At 60.0% G+C, this 19814-nt stretch overlaps 1 protein-coding gene across 3 annotated transcripts in view; it reads right to left on the reverse strand.

Annotated features, from left to right (window-relative positions):
• Positions 1–214: 214 nt before the first annotated feature.
• The window catches only part of KCNQ1 (potassium voltage-gated channel subfamily Q member 1), a 307298-nt gene continuing 287698 nt past the window's right edge, over positions 215–19814 (reverse strand). For all 3 annotated transcript variants that reach the window (XM_088789796.1, XM_019713689.3, XM_019713688.3), the window contains one exon: positions 215–1492. In XM_088789796.1, the coding sequence (XP_088645922.1) occupies positions 1265–1492 (228 nt within the window). In that variant the 3' untranslated portion in view covers positions 215–1264. The remainder of the gene's footprint in view (positions 1493–19814) is intronic.

The raw sequence follows: 19814 nt of genomic DNA on the forward strand, positions 1-19814 counted from the left end.
TTCCAGGCACGTCTGGGTCACTGGTGAGACCCCGCCCCGAGGACCCCAGGCCAGCGAGCTGGGGGCTCCTGGGCCACCTCCCCCACCTGGGCAGGTGCAGACAGTGAGGGAGCGCTGGTGTGTTGAGGGATGAGGGTGGCAGCTCTGAGGGAAGATGAGGTTGTCCCACAGATGGATCCTCTCCAGGAATCAAGGTGAGAGAAGAGCCGACACCAACCCGTGACCCACATTTATTAGGAAAAGCCAGCACAAGAAAGAATCAAAATCACACCGTGAAACTCATTAAAACACAGATTCCAAATCACCACAAATTATTCTGATTTCTGTGAGATGCGATGCCCAGGATAAGCCCCCGTCCTGTGGGGGGACTGACACCCTCGTGCTCCCCCAGGGCTCAGCAGCTGACAGTTCTGTGCGTCTATCCAGCTGTTCGGACCAGGCAGGGAGCTGGAGGCAGGAGCTGCATGTGAATGGGGTTGGGGGCCCCCCCTCTTCTCTCTGGAATGGGTAGGAGAAGCTGCCAGTCTAAAGTGGGGGGCCTGTCCACCCCCATTCCGCCGGTGGACATTCTACCCCCAGTGAAGAGCTCTGGGGACAGTGGGCCCGTCCTTCCCACGTGAAGCTGTGGCGTCAGGATAAGCCCCACAGTTCCCGGCCCATTGAGTCACCATCAGTGGAGACTGAGGGTCACAGCCCAGGCCTGGGCCCCCTGAGCAGGGCTCACGGGCATCCTGTTTGGCATGGGCTGGGCCTGCCCTGCCCTGCCTGTCTCCTCCCTGGGTCCACCTGGGTTCTCGTTTCCAGGCCAGGCGTGTGGTCCCCACAGGCCGTGTCTAAGCTGTCTCTTGGTCTCCCCTCAGGGAGGCCCAGGGGTCTACCAGGGCAGGCCTGCACGTACCTGGCCTGCTTCCTGCCTTATGTGGGACAGACCAAGTGCCAGGGTGCCCAGCCCTGGGTGCCAGCCTGACCACCTGCCACAGTGTCCCGACCACCACGCAAGCAATGTGGGGGGCCAGAGTCTCAGAGCTGAGACGGGGTTCCCACACCCAGCCAAGTTCTAGTACCCACTGGCTGGGAAGAGCTGGCCTCAGCGAACCCCCAAGCCTGGGCTCGTGGGGCAGCGTGGCCCACGGGTGTCTGGGGCCTGGGAGGGAAGAGGTGCTCAAGGAGACGGTCAGCGGCCTGATGGGCGCCCCTGCTGAGTGGCAGGCGGGGCAGGTGGGCGGGTGCCTCTGGGCCGCCCCACTCAGGCCCCAGGCCCCCATCAGGACCCCTCATCAGGGCCCCGGCAGGGCACGGTCAGCTGTTCGTAGGTGGGCAGGGCATTGCTGGGCAGAAAGAGCTCTGGGCTGATGGGGCCACGGCAGGCCTGGACTACTTGGGCCCCGCCCCCGCTGGGGGGCCGGCCCCCCGGGGGGCTGCCCTGGTGCAAGGACAGAAGCTGGTGAAGCATGTCGGTGATGAGCAGCAGCCTCTGGTCCAGCTGTGTCACCTGTGGGGACAAGAGCAGAGTGAGTCGGGCAGTGGCGGAGGAAAGGAGGTGGCCGGGTCATCCACACATGTGGGCCCAGCAGCAAGAGCACAGGGCGGCTGTAGGGAACAGTGTGGCGTGGGGGGAAAAGCCATGAAGATGACTCTGCAGAGGGAACTGTGCAGCCGAGGGCAGCGCAGGAAGAGCGGGCTGTGGCCGTCAGTCCGCCTGGACACACATACTTGTGTGATGTGTAGTCCCCGGCCACCCGGGCCAGCCTGCGTCTGGACCCACCTGGGCCCTCCTGCGGGCCCCAGGACCAGGTGGAGTGGGCTGCTGGCTGGCAGGATGGCCCCGGGGAAGATGCTGCTGGCTGAAGAGGCCTGTGTGGGGCTGGAAGCCCAGTAGCTGGTCCCGAGGGGGACCCAGGCCAGGCTTCAGCAGTAGGTGTGACAGTCAAGAACGCTCCCCTTACAATGGATGCTGAACTGGGCAGGGAGGACATGAGAAGAGGGGTGTCTCTTGGGGAGCCAGGGCAGGCGGTTCCTTAACCTGAGACCCCTGAGGCACATAGGGCAGGATGGGCCCTGAAGGTGCGTCCCAGCAGCCCTACTTTCCCCACCCCTCCTGTCAGAATGGCTGCCTGTGGGGGGGGTGCTGTGCCCCTCCCCAGAGGCCAACACCCAGGCAATGCGCTGGGGATAGTCTGAGATCCACCTGTCCCAGGCCTCCCCACGGACAGCTGCAATCTGAGGTCCCACACCCAGGCCAGGGGGGCTTAACCTTCTATTTCCTTAGACAAAGCTGATGCGGGAGCCCAGGCTATAAATAATGGGAAGGGGTGCAGGGCTTCTCTGGTGGGGCCTGGGGCCATTCACTCAGCCTCCCCAATTTCCCCAGATGCCTGCCCAGCACCCCAGTTCTCTGCAGAGCTGTTTGGAAGCCACCGACGAGGCTTATATCCCCCCCCACAGGAGGAGAAGGGTCTTGCTCAGGGTCACCAGCTGGGTCCCCTGCTTCTCCATCTCACCCCTGTAGCCCCCCATCCCCAGTGTTGGGCAGGGAGGGGGCGAGAGCAGGGGGTCTGAGCTGGGCTCAGAGGCTGGGCAAACACTCAGTGAGCAAGGCAGGAGGGAACGTGGGAAGCGGACTTGCTCACACCTGAATTCCCCCCGCCCCGGCCAAGACCCCCGGGGCTCCCTCTGCAGCACATCAGCCTCCTCAGTCCCACCGCCTGCTTGTGCCCTGGGAGGCCGGTGGGGGTCACCTGGGCTTTGGAGCCCACCTGGGCTCCCTGGGCCCCGCATGATGGTTGCCTTAACCAACGCTGGTACAGGCATGGCCGACTGTCTCTCAACTGTACAGGCCCCAGCTCCAAGCATCGATTGGTTTGGCATCAATTAAAGCACCAAATACATTACAGAAGAAAATTTGTGGTTTCATAAATTTTCACTTTACGGCACTTGAACATCTGTTGATGTCTCCAGATGTGCAAGTGGGTATGGAAGGCTTTATGGGGTGTTCTTGGGAAAAAGGAAACGGCCGGGTGGTTGGGGTGCAGAAACGGTGGGGGCTCCCGGGCGTGTCTCGAGAAGCGGCTTGGTTCTGGGCCACCTCGGGGAGTGAGCAGGAGGCCTGGTGAACAGAGGGTGGGCCAAGCCTTGGGGAGCCCTCCCAGCCCCACCTCCCTCCTGGAGCTTCGACCTGACCTTGGTGCCACACACCACCTGGGGGATGCCTGGTGCCCCCCACCACAGCCGGCTCTGGGCTCCCTGAGTTTGCATGCACTGCCCAGCCCCCAGGGCCCTGTCGTGGCCCCTGCCCAGCACACATGGGTCTCCATCCTATCCCCTTCAATGACAGATCACGTGGCCCTGTGGTGTGGGGTGAGCCGTGGTCAGGCTGGTCTGGGAGGCCTAGTCAGATCCCATGCTGACACCTGGGTGATGTGCCTTCCTTTCTGGAAAGTGGGAACCAGGCCCTCCCTCTGTGGGCTGTCTTGGGCGTGGAGTAAGACAGCACATACAGCGTGGGGGTGGGGTCTCAGGGTGGAACCCTGGCTCTCGGAGCAGCCCCTTGGCAGGGGCCTCCTTTGCCCAGGCCTGTGGGCAGCCCGGAGGGCTGCTGTGCCTGGAGGGCCCTGGGCCAGGGCTCCTGTGGTGGCTCCTCCTGGGTCTCCATCACGTCTCAGAGACATGGCCCCTGAAGACGCCTCACCTTTTCAGGCCGGAGCACAGAGCACCTTCATTGATTGTGACACCAGATGAGCAGGAGGCAGTGGCCTTGGGGAAACCCCAGCCACAGGGAGGTGCAACTGCGGGGCAGGTGCCCAGGGCAGCTCTGCCCTCCTCGGGGGATGGGGACCGTGTTCGCCAGGAGCTGCTGCAACAGATGAGTTTTGGGGATCTCGTCCTTATTAGCAATTTGATAGTGACCAGAAGGGCAAGGCCAACAAAAGCTCCCTTGTTTCTCTGCCTCTACTCACCAAATTAATAACCATAAGAAGACTTATGCAGCCCTCGGAAGAGAAAAAAGCAATTAGAATAACAGCTAGTTAGAGAGCCCCGGGCGGCTGGTGATCAAACCCACGGCCACCGGCTTCCTGTTTGATGTGGTTATGAATTTGTTTTCAAAAGAAAATCTTGAAAAAGAGTCTTTCAGGGGAAATTTTTGTAGAACCTGCTCAGCCTTGATCCCGGCTCTGGACCTGATGCCGACGACAGCCCTGGCAGGGGAGATGGGCACCAAGGCCTGGGGTGCGAGGGGTGGGCGGAGCCCGGGGTGCCTGTGAGCCAGCATCTGAATGTGGGCAGGGCCTCCTCTCAGAACAGCCCAGGGCCCTTCCGAGGGTCACAGGCGGAGGTCACCTGAGCCCTCCACTAGTGTGTAGACTGGCCTGGCCCAATGGCCACTGAGCCGTTCTCAGGAGCGATACTCAGAATGTTGATCACTGGGTGCAGAGCTGGGCTGCAGGGACTTGGGGGCTCCAGGCTCCGGGCAGGGCACGCAGGGGCCCACCTTCTCCCTGCTGCCCTGGCCGCAGGCCTGTAGCACCTGTGTGCCCAGCATGGCCCTCTGCCACTCCTGCGCCCATCAGACGAGTGGTACAGCTGAGGCCTGGAGGGCCGAGTGGGCCTTGAGTCCCCGGACACAGCTCGGGGGATGGGGTGGGGCCAGCACAAGCTGGGGGCAGGTCCCGGCGGGCTCCTGAGAAGGACCCTCAGGCTGCTGCCCGCCCAGCACCCACTCTGGCCAGCTCAGGAGGGAGCCCCATGCTGGAGAGCTCAGGGCAGAAGCCCGCATCCCTTGTCCTGGGCCCCAGCCACACCTCAAAGTCCCGTGGGTGGGCAGTGCCACCCTGCCAGCCCTCTCGAACATACAGAGTTCGTGAGAAGCCCCCAGCACAGGCTCCGGCAAGTGACCTGTGACTGGTGGATAGGAGTGCCTGTGCCTGCCGTCATGAAAGAGCCTGGCCACCTGCTGGTGTCACCACAGGCGTTTGGGCCACACCAGGCCACAGGCTCGGACATCAGCCCTGCTGGATACAGGAAGGACTGAATCTGACTGAGGTGACACTGCCACCCTGCATGGCTGCATGCCTGCTGAGCAGGTTTCAGGTGGTGGTGCTGGGCCTTCTTGGGGGCTTCCAGGTTCTCCATCTCCATGGAAGACCAGTTTATCCCCCACCATGGAGAACAGCCCTCGCTTGGCAAGCTGCTGCTGCTGGGTCAGGGAGGGTGGTAGGTGTCAGTGACCCATGACCTTTGCCCCCTGTGCCCTCTGGCACAGGCAGGTGTAGCTGAGCTCCCACTTTTAGGGCAATGGCTATCACCGAGACAAACTACACAGGGAGAGGCACTGGATGCATTACAGAACCCTCCAGTGACCATGGCAGGAGGAGGGCCACCCTGAAGTAACAGACATGGTCTGATGGCCTCTGGACCCGAAGTACCCAGGCTCAGGCCAGGGACGCACCCAGGACCTGCATGTCCGGCTCTGTGGCGCCTCGGGCCTGAACTCAGATCATGGAACCACAGTTTTCTTGCATCTCAGTTTACGTCTCTCCATCTCTCTACACCCATACGGTTCCTTCCAGTTTCCCTCATCTCAGGAAAAGGCTCCAAATCTCAGCCTCACGCTCCACATTCTGCCCATCAGCAGAGCCTGGGAGATCCCTGCCTGCCCTTTACGGCTCCAGCCTGGACCAGGGTGCCGTCCTCTGTTGCTGGGACTGCTCCAGTAGCCTGCCAGCCAGCCTTCCTCCCCCCACAGCATACTTCTGCAAGGTGGTCCTTTCAAAACACACACCAGGTCGTGTCACTGCCTGCTCAGACCTTCCTGACCTCCACCCCACCCCCCGAGAAGCCCGAGTCCCTTTTGTGGCCCCCAGACCTGTCCCCTTTTGCTCTCTGGCCTCCCTCCTGTTCACTCTGTTCCAGGCCTCTCTGCTGGTCCTCACACATGGTGGCCTTTGTCCCTGCTGTTCCCACTACCTGTCCCAGTCACTACCCCACCCCCACCCTCAGGTCTCACCCCCGTCACTGCTCTGAGGCCACCCCTCCCTCTGCCAAGACCCTTCCACCCCCCTGAGCAGCCCTGGTTTTCTCCAAGGCACCGGGGGTACAGTTGTGTCTGCTTATTCCTTAGCGTTTCCTCACTAAATTCGTGTCTAGGAGCCGGGCTCCTCCGCCCGTCCTTGCCAGCACTGGAGGGGCCCAGTTCATGTTTGTGGAGTAAACACAGCGGGTGCGACACGGCCCAGCACCTTGACTCCACAGCTCTGCAGGAGACCCTCTCGCCAAGGGGGAGGGGAGGCTGGTGCAGGGTACTGTCTGCCTGCAGTGAGCTGTTCTGGGGGGTCCCCCCCACCACAGGCACCCTGGCCCAGCCCCGCCCCAGAGCACACACAGCCTGTGGGCCCTGCCCCTGGCGCTGGGCCTCTGTGGCTCCTAGGGCTTGGGAACGCCCCTCCCCCACGACAAGAACTCCGGAATAACACCCATAAATCACTCTTTCGTTAGGGCCCCTTGGGGCTGGATGGTCTTCCAGAGCTGGGTATGAGTGGAAATAGGTCACAGCGCTTCATAACGTTGAAATTTATGGCAGGAGACGGTGTAATTGTGTTTATGACTTTGTTTTAGTACTTTAGCTCTTGGAGAAGAATCAACGTGTTTCTAGCCGCTGAGGTTTTACTGCCAGTCCCCAGGGCAGCCGCTCTCTCTGCAGGGGCTCTCTGTCCCGTGGCGGGGAGAGGGCCGCAGGGCCGCTGCACACGTGTGCTGTGGCCGAGGTGGGCACGCACACAGTGTGTCTGCGTGAGTGCAGGCCCCCGCCTGTGTGGGAGGCCCGGCGTGGGGACATTTTGGGCATGCTAGCACATGCGGACAGCATAGCAGTGGGTCTGGGTCATGGGCGGTGGGGGGAGGACTCAGGCACATGGACAGACTGCCTGGGTTCATGTCCTACCTCGTTCCAGGCTGACCGATGACGGGGGTGTCTCAGGGTCATCATCACAAGCCACATCGGGCTGGCACAACCCCACACACCCAGCCCTAGGACCCCCTCCAGTGGCACAATGGCCTCTGAGTGACATGCTTGTCCCCTGCCACTGTCTCTGGGCCGCAGCCGTGCTGAGCTGCTCCCGCTGACCCGAGCCATCTCCCTCCACAGACTCCCAGTGCACCGGAGTCTGCGAGTGCTCAGTCCTCTGCTCAGCGCTCTGAGAAGATCCCCTCTGAGCTCTGAACAAAAGACAAGTCCTCCCACGGGCCATGGGGCACTGCGTGTGTGACCCGAGCCCTGTCACCCCAGATAGCTCCTGCCTGGGGCCCCCAGTCCGTCCCCACTCCTGCCCCTTCTCTCCACCGCCCGCGGGAACGCAGTGCTGGGTTCTCCGGCGGCTCGGGCCCTCGCCTTGTCCACATTTCTGCTCGTCTGCTTCTCCATTAGGCCTCCCTGGGCTCCGTGCTGAGCACAGCAACCGGCCCCCCAGCCCCGGCCCTGCATCTACCTTTCCTTCCTCCAGAACTCACACCTATGTTGCAGGCTTATTAATTATGTCTTTTGTCTCTTGTTGCCCCACCCCTCACCCCCCAGGACAGAGGCCCCAGGAGGTGTGTGGGTGCCTTGTCCACACATGTGCTCAATCCTGGGCACGTAGCTGCTGCGTCCCTCCCCTGCTTCTCTGTCGGCCCAGCATGTGTGTGCAGAGTAACACCCCCACGACCTCACCAAGGCCGCCTCTGTGTGGACGCAGGAGGGCTTCAGGGAGGACAAGGCTCAGAGGACAGAGGTTACAGACGGGGTCAGTGGCAGAATCAGGGGCTGCAGGTGGGAGCCCCACTGCACACCTCCCCCTAGAAGGGGCCTGGGCAGACACCTGGTGGGGGGCTGGGGGAGACTCCTGCCCAGGATGAGCAGGCCTCAGGCCCCCTGGATGGGCTGCCCGGGGCCTCAGGGGGGTGCTGCTTGTGGGGGCCAAGCTGGGGCGGCTGCTCGCCCTGCCCACATTGCGGAGCCCCAGGCCGGGCCGGGCAGGCGGGAATGTAGGGCAGGCTGGAAAAAGGCACTGGAAGCCGAGAGGCCGTGTTTGTGTTGGCGGCTGGCGGAGGCCCCACCTGCATTTGATTCTTCCCCCTTCCCCTCCCTTGCTGCCCCTCTGCCGAGCCCAAAGTCCCGGAAGCCAGGGGGACGCCCAGCAGAACACTGTATCTGGAGTCAGTGAGCACTTGGCCTCTGCAGCCAAACCCCAGGTCCGGGTGGGCAGGCGTGTGGGTGACACACAGCCCAGTGATGGTGGACAGGTGGGCGGGGCAGCCCATTGGCGGTGTGGTCACTCTTCCATCTGCCACTGGCTTCTTCCACCAGGCTCTGCTGCCCCCTGCTCCCCACAACTTGGCCAGGACCCCTCAGCCCACCAGTCCCCAGGCCAGCTAGCAGTGCCCTCCAGGCTCGGCTTCCACTCCCTGCAGCTCTCCATGCCAGCAGGCTGCCCCAGGGTCCTGCCCTGAGTGAAACCCCTACAGGTCTCTGAGTGAGCTCAGGGTACACAGCCCGGCCCTGGCCATATTCTTCACGGTCTGGGCCCTGTGTCCCACTCAGCCACTGCCCCTTCATGCCCTGCAAGGGCTTCTTCCAGCTCCTTGCATGTGCCCCATCCCTCCCTGCCTCAGGACCTTTGCACCAGCTGGCCCCACTCCCTGAAACAACCCACTCTTTCTTGAGCCAGCAGACCCTTCTCATTCTTCAGGCTCCAAGGTGAGGGTCTCCTCTTTAGAAGTCCCCCCTCCTTCTCCTCCCTCTTGGTTTGTCTGCCATCACCTCCAGCTCTGCCGGGTACCACTTGCATTGTTTACTTCTTAAATGTCTGCCTTTCTGAAAGCAGGGACACTGCTAGGCCATCCATGACCCCTCACCGACTAGGTGATTTTGGCTTCTGTCACCTCCCTAGCAGGGAGGGGACAGCTAGTCTGTCCTGTAGCTAGGGCAGCTGTGGGGGTCACGTGTGAGAATAGAGGTCCATGTGTCTGTGGTCACAGACAGGGGGCAGGGTCCAGCTCCCCTGGGCAGCTCCTCTGGCCTGTGGGGGATTCAGGGGAAGAAGGCCCCAGTGTGTCCTCCAGTTCCCCGCCACTTCATAGCTGCCTCTGACCACTTCCCTGTCCCCCAAGATTGGCTGTCCCCATAGCCTGGTGGATTTTCTCTCCACTCTCCTCTCAGGCCAATCTTGGTTTCCCCCCACTCAGCCTGGGGCCATGTCCTTTCTCCCGACACTCAAACAACAGCTTCTCAGGCTGCCCTTGACTGCACATATCCCCAAGCTTCTTCCCTGGATGACTGGAGGCTGCGGACCCCAACCCCATCTGCCCACCGCACCTGCCTCCAGTAGTGCCCGCTATGCCCCCTCTCCAACCTACACGCTCTGCCCAGCTGGAGTTCTTGTTTTTAAATGAGCCTGTTTACAAGGTTTTGCACGAAATTTAAGTACTCTTCGAAAACATTCTCTCTCTCAAAAGTAAAAACATTTCAAAGAAACATCCCCTTTGACCCAGCCAGCCTCGCTCTGGTCGCCTCCTCTCCCAGGTAACCGGCTGAGCTATCTGCTGTTTATGCTTCCAGCTATTTCGAAACACAGCTTGGGCACGTGATACAGTATCCATCGAGCGCTTTAGTGTAAATGGTAACATGAGACAGCCGTTCTCTACTTGCTTGTTTTCACTCAACACAGGTTCTGAGGCTGCCGTGTTGAAACACGTCGTCCGCAGAGCCTGCTCCTGGGGGTGGGGGGCTCAAAGCCAGCCTTTCCATGGCGCTCTGGAAGCCTCACGTGGCTGGTGTCCATTGGCAGTCAGGAGGGCCAAGCGGTCCCCAGGCAGGCACCCCTGTGTGGGGAGGGGCTGCTGCTCTGGAATGGGTCTCGGTGCCCGTGGCCAAGGCCAAGGCCGAGCTGGGCAGTGACCCTTCCTCGGGGCTCCCCCACCCCCGCCACCTTTCTGTTCTCACGGCCCTTTCCTTGCCCAAGGGCTCAGGGTCAGCTTTTGACTGATGTCCTCACCCTTCCCTCTCAGCCGAAGGTTTCCAGCCACCCTGCATGTCGGGTGAGGTCCTCCTGCTTTGCCTCGCTGCTTCCAGACCATTCTCTCACCTCCTTCCCAACGCCCCGGCCCAGTTTTCTGAAGATTTGAGCCCTGTGCCCACTCCCCCCCCAGAATTCCTTTGTACACCCTTGGTGGTTTTCAAACTGCTCAGCCGTCTGGCTCCCAGGTTCTCACTCTCACCTACCAGGGTCCTGCCCTCCACCCTCGGCCACCCTCCCATGGTCACCCTCTGGTCAGCCCACAGCTGCCCCTTCTCGGGGAGCTCTGTCCGTTCCCCTATTGTGTTCTAACATGCCCTGACCTCCAACTGAGCCCCCTGTGTCCTTCAGCTGCCCCCACATTTTTCCCGCTCCACGGCCACCCATTAGGTCACGTCCAGGGGATGCCTGAACCCCCGGCCCCTCGGCTGAGCCACATGATTTGCGGGTGCACCTCCCTGGACAGTCTGGACCTGTGCCTGAGCTGGTGACAGTCCTGCAGCCCAGGGTCTCCCCTGACTTCAGGGCAGGAGGCTTGGGGGGCCCAGCTCTGCCCACCGGCCACCCTGCTGCCTTCTTGGTCCACCCACTCACCTCCCTCTTGTCCGCTGCCTCCCCCAGAGTCCTGTACCCCCTTTTCCACTCCACCCCCCCGCTGACCTGGAGGAGAGGAGCCGCGGTCTGTCCTGCCCCCCAGGACTGTCAGGCTGCCGTCAAAACCCCTCCCAGTGGCCAGACGGCTCAGCCATGTCCCCTCTCCCCAGGTCACTGCAGACTGCTCCCTGCCAGCTGTGTTCCTGCTAGTTTTCCCAGCCCCCAGCAACAAAACAAGCAAACCCTCTCTCGGCTTTTCCTCCTGTGGCCGCCACCCTGTCTCTGCATGGAGATGTCGTCTACTGCTCTCTGGGCCCAGGCCAGGCAATACCCGCCACGTTCCAGGGACCCCGCCTGTACATCTACCCCTGGGTCCCCGAGTCATGCTGGCCCGCCTGTGGGGCTGCCTCATCAGGGTGTCTCAAGGCCCTTAGATGCAGTGCATCTTTTCTGGACCTCCCGTCTCTCCCCAGTCTGTGCCTCTCATGCTTTACCTGCTCAGTGAAGAGGTCAGGCTGGAAACCCTGGGGTCTCCCTGACTCCTTTCTCTCACACCTCTCATCTGACCAGAGGAGGCACCCAACATGGTCATGGCTGGAGCCCTTTAGGGCCCAGCAAATCCATCTAGAATCTGAGCCTCCTCCCAGCCCTGAACCCACTGCCCTGGGCCGAGCCACTAGCATCTCCCAGATGCCACAGTGGCCTGCCACCTGCCTTCCACAGCCACTCTTAGGCCACAGGAGAGGGACACTAAAATGGGGGCTCCCCACTCCCTCAGAGCCAAGGGCAGGGTCACTGCCGTGGCTCTGAGGCCCATTACACTCTGGCTGTGCCCTCCCCTCGGACCCCGCTCGCTCCGTCCAGCCCACTTCTGCCTCAGTCCCTTTGCACCTGCTGCTCCTGGGAGGAGGGCTCTTTCTCTACGGGCTTCAGGCTGCTTCTGTCCTCCTTTAAGTGTTTACTTAAATGCCCCTCTCAGGGCCACCCGGCCTGCCGGCGACGCTCTCTGCTGTCCTCTGCTTAGCGCTTAATCACCGTTTTGCTGACTTGTCTCATTTCTGGTCTCTGTGCCCGGTGGATGGTCAGCTCCTTAAGGGCAGGGCTTCTGTTTTGTTGCCTGGCATCTGCTAGCCCTGTGCCTGGCACACAGTAGGTGCTCGGCAAAGGTTGGCAGAGTGAGTGGATAACCACCCAGAGGCCAGAACTGTCCAGGGCAGCCCCAGGTGGGGTGACCAGCACAGGGGCCGTGGGGCTTGGCCTGTGTGTGTGTGTGTGTTTGGACATGTGTGTGTGTTTGGGCACATGCAGACTTCCCTCAGAGCTATGCTGGGCCCTACATTGGGAGTGCGTGAAAGCTGGGAGCTGGCAGGTGGAGCAGAATCCGGGGATGGTGGCAGGGACTGGGGGGCCAGAGAGCTGGGTTCAGGCTGGCCCAGGTGGGGAGGGGGCTCAGCTTGGGGTGGGTGCTGCCCCGTGGGTCTGGGCACCTCACCATGACCCGCCCGATGCAGACACACAGCAGATGCTCAGGTGCTATGTGTTGGGGGGACTGAGGCCTCTGCCCACATCTGCCCCAGGGGCCAAGCCCCACCCTGAGACTGACTGTCCAGAAAGTGGGTGAGGAGGGGGCGAGCAGGTGGGCAGGAAGGAAGTCACTGGGACTCCAGGCCAGGCCACGAGTGCTCCAGCCCCATCTGGACATATTTGGCAAGTCCTGCTCCCCTCTGTTCCCAGCACCCCTCCTTCTCAGGCCAGTCAACATCCCTCGCCCTCACCCAGTTTCCTGGGCCACCTTCTCCACTGTCACCTGTGGTTCCCTACCCCCGAGTGTGCTGGTCGCCAGCCTAGTCTCCGTCACATGCAAGTGTGGGACCTAGCCTTTGGTGACCTCTTCATCTCCGTAAAACGGCTGTGAAGCGGTTCTCCACGAGCAGACAGAGGTCAGACATGGCTGCCCTGTGACCCTGGCCAGTCCCTGGTCCTCCCTGCACTGCAGTCCCCTCCCCGTCACGGGGAGGGTGGTTCTTGGCCACTTATGTCACTGACGGACTACACAGTGCTGTGGTTGCCGTGGACAGGTGTGTGGGCAGACCTGCGGCATGGCAGGGTTGCCCAGGTGCCCACTCTGGGGCTCAGGTGACTCACTGACCTAGGTGAGGTCCTGGGGCAGGCAGGTCATAAACCCCAAGAGCTACAGGTTCCCGGTTGGTCACTGTCCTAGGGGGAGGAACCTCAGGAGGCTGGGATCTGCCCCCCATCTCCACCCAGGCTGGCTTCAGGTGAGGCTGGAGGCCACCAGGACCGAGAGGGACAGTCAGCCCCGCTCCCCGGGGCTCCAGGGTCCCCCCAGTCCCGTAGCTGTGATCATCACAGGGCTCTGCCTCCCTTGGGCCTCCGACCTGCTGGCTTCTCTGGAAGCCCACAGATGTCCCCACCGTTCGGGGAAGCGGGAGGGGCCCTGTCATCTGTAGTGTTGTGTGGCCCTCTCCCTGCATCGGTGCTCTAGGAGGCGTCATGTGTACCCCGTTCTCACCCTTCCCCCAAACCAGGAAGGCCCGGCAGCACCCCATGAACTTCCCGACTCTGAGACCTCATGGATGGTCTGGCCCCCACCTGGCGGGCAGGCCCTCACACAGCCCTCCCTGTGCAGGGAACAGCAACCTGTTCTACCCAGGAGGGTCTGTCCTCCACCAGCAGGCGTCTGCATGGGCACGCTGGGCTGGGGTGGGGAGAGGGGCTAGGACCAGGCCAAGTGCAAAAGCAGAGTAATGCTCTCCAGCAGGGTGTCTGTCCCCCACCCCATGACCTCCAAACTCACAACTCCCTGGCCAGGCCACCAGCAGCTTCTGTGCAGGTGACAATGCCACCTCTCACTGTCATCCCCTGCACTCTTGTCCCCACATCACTCCTGTGATCTTAGGATCCCCGGCCCTGACCCCTAGGTGTGTGGCTATGTGGCCAGGATGCTGAAGGGGACACATGTGGAGTGTCCTTGGGAGGTTGGAGGCCTCAGGACAACTGAGTAAAGGTGGGGGGGGGGTTCCCAGGAGGGCCCACAATGCTCGGAAGGTGAGCGGAAGTGTGGGGAGGCTTCCACCCAGGAAGGAGGCCCTGGGCTGGCAGGGGGCCTGCCTGGCCTGGGCTGACCTGAGGACTGATGAGAGATTCAGGCCCCATCCTGCGGCTCCCAGCCTGCCCTTCCTGCTCTTGGGACCGGGAGGAAGAGCTCTCTGGGACACCAGGCCCGGTGGGAGAACCCACGCTGACCAGACCGGGCGTGTTCTGCAGGCCTCCGGGAGGACCCAGGTCGCCTGTGGTCACAGCCTAAAGGCTCCCCATTAGGGCCTGGATCCGGGGGCCTTTGAGACCATCCTTGGTACCACTCAGGTCACAGCTCCAGGAGCCCCACCTGGGCAGGAGCCCATGTCCCTCTGTCCACCCGAGTTAAAGGTGGGGAGGGTGCACCCACCAGGGAACCCTCCTCTCATCGCTGCCCCATCCTGCACAGCCGCAGCCCCTAGCTACCCAGAGGGGTGCTGCCAGGGCCTGCCAATCCCAGTCTGCACATGCGGCATGAAGGGGCCGCCTGTCCTGCCTCCTCTCACTCACTCTCCCGAGCTTCCCAAACACCCTCCCGTTCCCCCATCAGAGCCCTGGCTCCTTGGCTACGCGGCTCCTCCTCCTCCTCACTAGGACGCTGGCGGACCTCCGCATTCTCCTGCATCAGCACTCTCCGTCTAACTTCAGTTTTCCCACCATCAGCAAGCAAGCCCATCTGAAGAGCTCCCATGGGCGCTAGGTTCCCCAGTTCCTGACCCACAAGCAACCAATCCCTCAACCCTCCTAGCTGGTTCCTGGCTTTACCCTGGTATTCAAAACCATGTGCTATTGCTATTCCTGGCATTTGCAGTTTTAGACATTACCTAGTGACTGACTAACACAGAAGACCAGAGATTAAGATTTCATTCTCACAGCCTCTCTCCCGGCCATGCCCCTACCCTCCCAATATAGTTATATTGCAATTCTAGGCTAAATAAATATTTCCTGTTTGCTTTTTATGTAAACATTATGTAACTTTATATCACTATGTAAATGCTGTTTTCCACTGAGTCATGTGGCTGTCTACAAGTTTTTGTTTTCCCTGGGGTTAAGAATTGCCTGTATGTTTTGCTTAGTTTTTAATGCACCTATCACTACATTCTTGAACTCTCTGCCAGAATTGTAAAACTTCTATTCCTCCTGTTGAGAACACCAGCAATCTATCAGCTTTATTATTTTTTTCTCCTAGAAGTTTCTTCCGGGAGTCCTAGAAGGATTAGCTGTCCTCCAGGCCTGCTGAATAGTCATAATGCAGGCACTTTCCTTAATCCTTGGTCTCTCTCTGTCTCTCTCTCTCTCTGTCTCTCTCTCTCTCTCTCTCTCTCTTTTTGGTGTTGGATTCCCTTGCTTCTTGGATCCTATTTTTCTCTTTCTTGGTTTTTCCCTCATTTTGCTGGAGTATATCCTCAAGTAACTTTCTGAGAAAAGGCATGTGATAGGTAAATCTTTTGATTGGGCATATCTGAAAATGCCTTTAATCTACTCTCGTAACTGAGAATTTGACTGGGTATGGAATTCTACATTGGAAATAGATTTTTTCCCCTCAGAAGTTTGAAGGCATTTCTCCATTCTGTGCTGGCTTCCTTCACTGCTGTGGAAAAGTCTGATGCCATTTGATTAGCTATTTTCTGCATGTGACCCACTTTCTCTATCTGGAAACTTAGGGTGTCCCCTTTATTGCTGGTGTTCTGAAATCACAATGATATACCCTCAATTCTTGGAATTGAGGAGGGAAGAAGGGAGGGGCCTTACTTTTTAGCATAAAAGCGGTCACTGATTCCACCTTGTTTTTATCACGAAAGCTTATTCTCCATCATAGATGCTCCTGGTGTCCCCAAATTCAGAACCTCTCTGGTTCAGCTTCTCTGGAGACTAAGCCTCCTGTCCTTGGCGGCACTGGTGGATGGAGAGACCCTGGCTTCACACATTGGGGCATACCTGATCTTCACTAAGTATCTTCCTGTCTGTAGTCCTGCCTAGTCCCAGCTTCGAGGATACCTGGGGCTCCCGTCCTCGAGTCTGTCCAGGGTTTGGGCTGGAAGCGGCCTCATTCTCAGTGGTTCTCCCGTCTGCAGCCTTGGAGTTGACATTCCACTGGTCCTTTTGCTGATACGTTTTGGTGTCTCTCTTGTCTCCTCCCCTGATTGCTTTAGCCTTGTTGATTTACACCTTAAAATTGTTTGATTTTAGTGGAGTTTGGAGAGGGTGGAAATAAACACGTGTGTTAATGTGCCATATTTAACCAGAGGTTGTACATTAACTTTTCATCCCTCTTCATCTGGGCTTTCATCCCTAGCATCCCATGGTTCCAGGTATCAGTGACCGCCCAGTGGCCACTTCATGCTGTCTTCTGTCTGGACTTCTCAGAGTTTTCCTTCGAGGGGGCGGGACCCTCACTGCTGAAGCCCTCCAGCTCCCAAGACCCACATACTGCTGGGTTTCTCTCCAAGTCTCCTCTGTGGCTCCCTTTTTCTGCTGGACATTGCATGGTGGCCATCTCTGCTATTGCACATCTGCAGGCGGGTATTCCTGCTGTTGCTGACCTCACCACGTCCACATGCTGGTGGTTCCTGGTTTGGACTCCCAGGGCCAAACATGCCATGGAAACCTGAGGCCCTGGCCTCACCACTTTAGTGTCTCAGAATCAACATGTCGTGTCCTCTCCATCGTCTTCATCCCAGGAAATGGCAGTGCCATGTGGCTGACTGCTCACAGCCGCATCCTCCTCCGACCTGAGGTCTTTCTATCTGGACCCCAAACCACATGTGCAATTGATGGCTGAGATGGCTAATTGTGGCAAATATGGCTAATTGTCTCCGTAGTCATTCTCTGCCTTTTTAACCAACAGAACCTGGGATTAAACAGGGTATTTGGTTGCCTGGAGTAGAGATTTGTTTTCCCAGGGGTCCTTGTAGTGACTTGGGGTGTGTGTTATGTTCTAGTCCGTGGAAATAAGGGGAACTGACAAAGGTGGCTTCTGTGCAGGGTTTTTGCCTCTTTCCTGCTGCTGGAATGCAGATGTGATGGCGACTGCAGGAGCAGCCCTCAGTGGCCATGGGCTAGAAGCCATGTGCTTCAGACAGTGAAGGAAACAGAAAACCCTGGGTCCTGCTGCGGTGCTGTGCACCCATCAACTTGGGGTGCTCCCGCTCTGCTGGAACCCCTTGCGAGGGGAAATTCTCTTTTGACTATTGTCTCAGAAAGAGCTGGACCAACCCCCTTGCCCTGAATCTAGTCCGTCATCTCTACCAACAGCTCGCTCTGTGTCCCCGGCACCCTACTCCATCCTTCACACAGCTCAGAAGCAGGTAAATCAGAGTGTGTCCCCTCTGGGCTCAGAGCTTAAAACCCTCTGACAGCTTCTCACTGACTGAAAACATGTCAGGCTGCTGGGCGCTGACCTGGTCCCTGCCGGCACCCCAGCCTCACCTCGGCCCACTCACCCACCCGAGTGCCACTGGCCTGGGTGCCGCTGACCCGAACACTCCAGGCTCTCTCACCGCAGGACCTCAGGACGGATGCTTCCTGCCCACAGTAGGCACTTAGTAAAGATGTGTTGAAAGACTTAGTGAAGGGGTGAGCGAGTGAGTCAATGCACACTTTAAAGCCAGAAAAGCACAGGAACCTTCTAAAGCCCAGGGCGGGGGGCCAGAGCCTAGTTGTCAGCAGCATGAGGCATCCAGAGGGGCTGAGGGTGGGTTGGGCCACCCTTCCCTGCTCCCGGACATTTGTCCAGCTATCCCCCCCGTTTGGTTTCTGCTGCAGTGTTACCTCCTCAGAGAATCCCATCCAGCACGGCCCCCTTGCCCCCACCCCGCTTTCTTCCTCCTGGTCCTTGCTGCTCTGCAACTTGTGCCCCACCCCCACTGGCCTGCTGGCTTCTTGCCTGTCTCTCCCTGGACTGAGCTTCCTGAGGAAGGGGTTTGTGTGGCCTCCCAGCAGCCGGTGCCCCTCCAGGCACACAGTAGGCGCTTGAGTCACTGAGTCAGTGGGTCCTTGGTGGAGGTGGGGCTGGGGTCCTCAGAGGAGAGGCACTCAGGGGAGCCCCAGTTATCCTACACCCCATCTGTTCTCCCCGGGGCCCAAGGGGGGTGGGCTGGGGTTGCTGGGCGAGCCCCACCCATGCCCCAGATCCATTTCCACACTGTGGGTACTCGGTGCAGACCTGCAGGGGTGTGAACTGTGGGAAAGCGGGGCGGGGGCGGGGGGAGGAGGGCTCTGAGGCGGGCCTGGCGCGCCCTCAGCTCTGCTGTCCTCCCGGGTTTCCGTGACTGTCTGTGTGTAACCGCACGGTGGTTTCCATCGGCACTGCCAAGGGGCGGCTGCCGGGCCTGGCCACGGGTTCTGATCCCCGACAAGCCTGCTCTCTGTCAGGCAACCCTGGGAAGCTGGGGAGCACGGGGGCGGGGGGCCCAAAGAGTTAAGCTGCCCTCTACCATCCTGGTCTAAATTTCTTCATTTTCAAAGGCTGGGCCCTCTTTCCTTCCAAGTCACAGCTGACGTGAAATGTAGCCTTAAAATGCAGCTGACATGAAAAACAATAGCAGTCCCTCGGAGAGGTTCTGCTGCGGGCTGCAGGGCCCCCCGCCCCCCAATAATTACTCAAGACATGGGCGTGAGCCAGGCCTGGTTAGGTAACAGGCTGCTTGCTCCGGAGACTTATAACTCACAGGCAGTTACACATGATCTCCGCAGACAACAAAATCGTTTCCAGGATGGCGGGGAGGGCGAGGCCGCGGGGAGAGGGTATGGGGGACAGGAGGGGCCAAGACCAGGCCGGGTGGGGGGGTCCAAGGGAGGGCCTCCCGGGGGCCCCAGGGAGGCAGCCTGGGAACGTGGGAGCTGAGGAAGCATCTGTGGGAAGCGCTTGCCCTGCCCCCGCTCTGCTCTGACCCCCACCCCTCACCCAGTCACTGGAGCCTGAGGCCCCCCTGGTCCAGTCCTTTACCAAGCAAAGCATGGGAGAAACTCATTCATACTGAAGTGTGAATGACTAACCGCCCTGGGAGCTTCCCCCACTTCTATGAGGAAGATAATTCATTGTCTGTTTACTGTCCGTGGCCCCACTGTACACGTCTCCCTCAAGGGCAGGTCCACATACTTTCCCTGTGCTCCTGGCGCCTCGTACATAGCAGACATTCAGAACATATTGGTTCAAGACAATGACATCTAACTCAGAGAAGGGTGTCACTGGTGTAACTACAGGCACATGGGCAGGGCCCCCTTGGCAGCGAGTGCCAAAGGCAGGCTGGGATGTGGACAGCGGTGTTTCTCCCCCTGCCCTCAGCACCTGCTTTCTGACCCCCCTGGGCCCCGGAACCCTCCTACAGGAACAACCCATTGTCCTGGAGGGAGCTGAGTGGAGGCGGGTGAAGGACACAGAACATGCTGCTTGGGAGGGGTCTCCCTCGGCGTTCCTATCCGACAGGGTCTGCACCCTGGCAGCCCGGCAGCTGGCCCAGACCCAGGAAGTCTGAGGTCCTGGCTGCAGAGGGAGGAAGGGAAAGTCCGGTGTACACCTGGCCTCAGCCATGCCTTCAGAAAGGGCTGGCCCCACACTCTCTGGGTCCTTTTCCCTTTGTGAACGGCTCTGAGTACAAAGATATCCCTCTCCAGTTCCCTCTGACCTTGTTCTCGGCCCCAGGCTGAGTTCCACACGCCAGTCCTCCTGCACTGTCCCCACGCGCAGACCCACGTGTGGCCGGTGCAGCTGGCTCATGCCTCCCCCTCCTCCCCGCCCTGGCTGGACCATCCGGCTTCTGTTGACACCCAGCCGTCCCTGCCCCTAATGCCCACCTCCGTGTCCGGTCACTCAGGCCATGAGAATTCACGGGGCACCTCCTATGTGCCGGCACGGGGGACCTGGTGACCAGGCAGTGGGAGTCATGTCCCCGATCAATGTAGGGTCTCGTGGGGTCAGAGTGGACATGGCCGTAGCACCGACCCAGACCAACAATGGAATTCCGTGGTTCTGTGTGGCCGCACCATGGCACGGCCCAGTCGTCGTTTCCTGACGTCTGGACGGCATGACACACCTCTTCTCGAAGCCTCCTCCTGAGCTTCCTAGCTCTCCTA

This window comes from Rhinolophus sinicus, chromosome 14, assembly GCF_057876585.1.
Source record: "Rhinolophus sinicus isolate RSI-liver-muscle chromosome 14, RSI-T2T, whole genome shotgun sequence".
Lineage (NCBI taxonomy): Eukaryota > Metazoa > Chordata > Mammalia > Chiroptera > Rhinolophidae > Rhinolophus > Rhinolophus sinicus.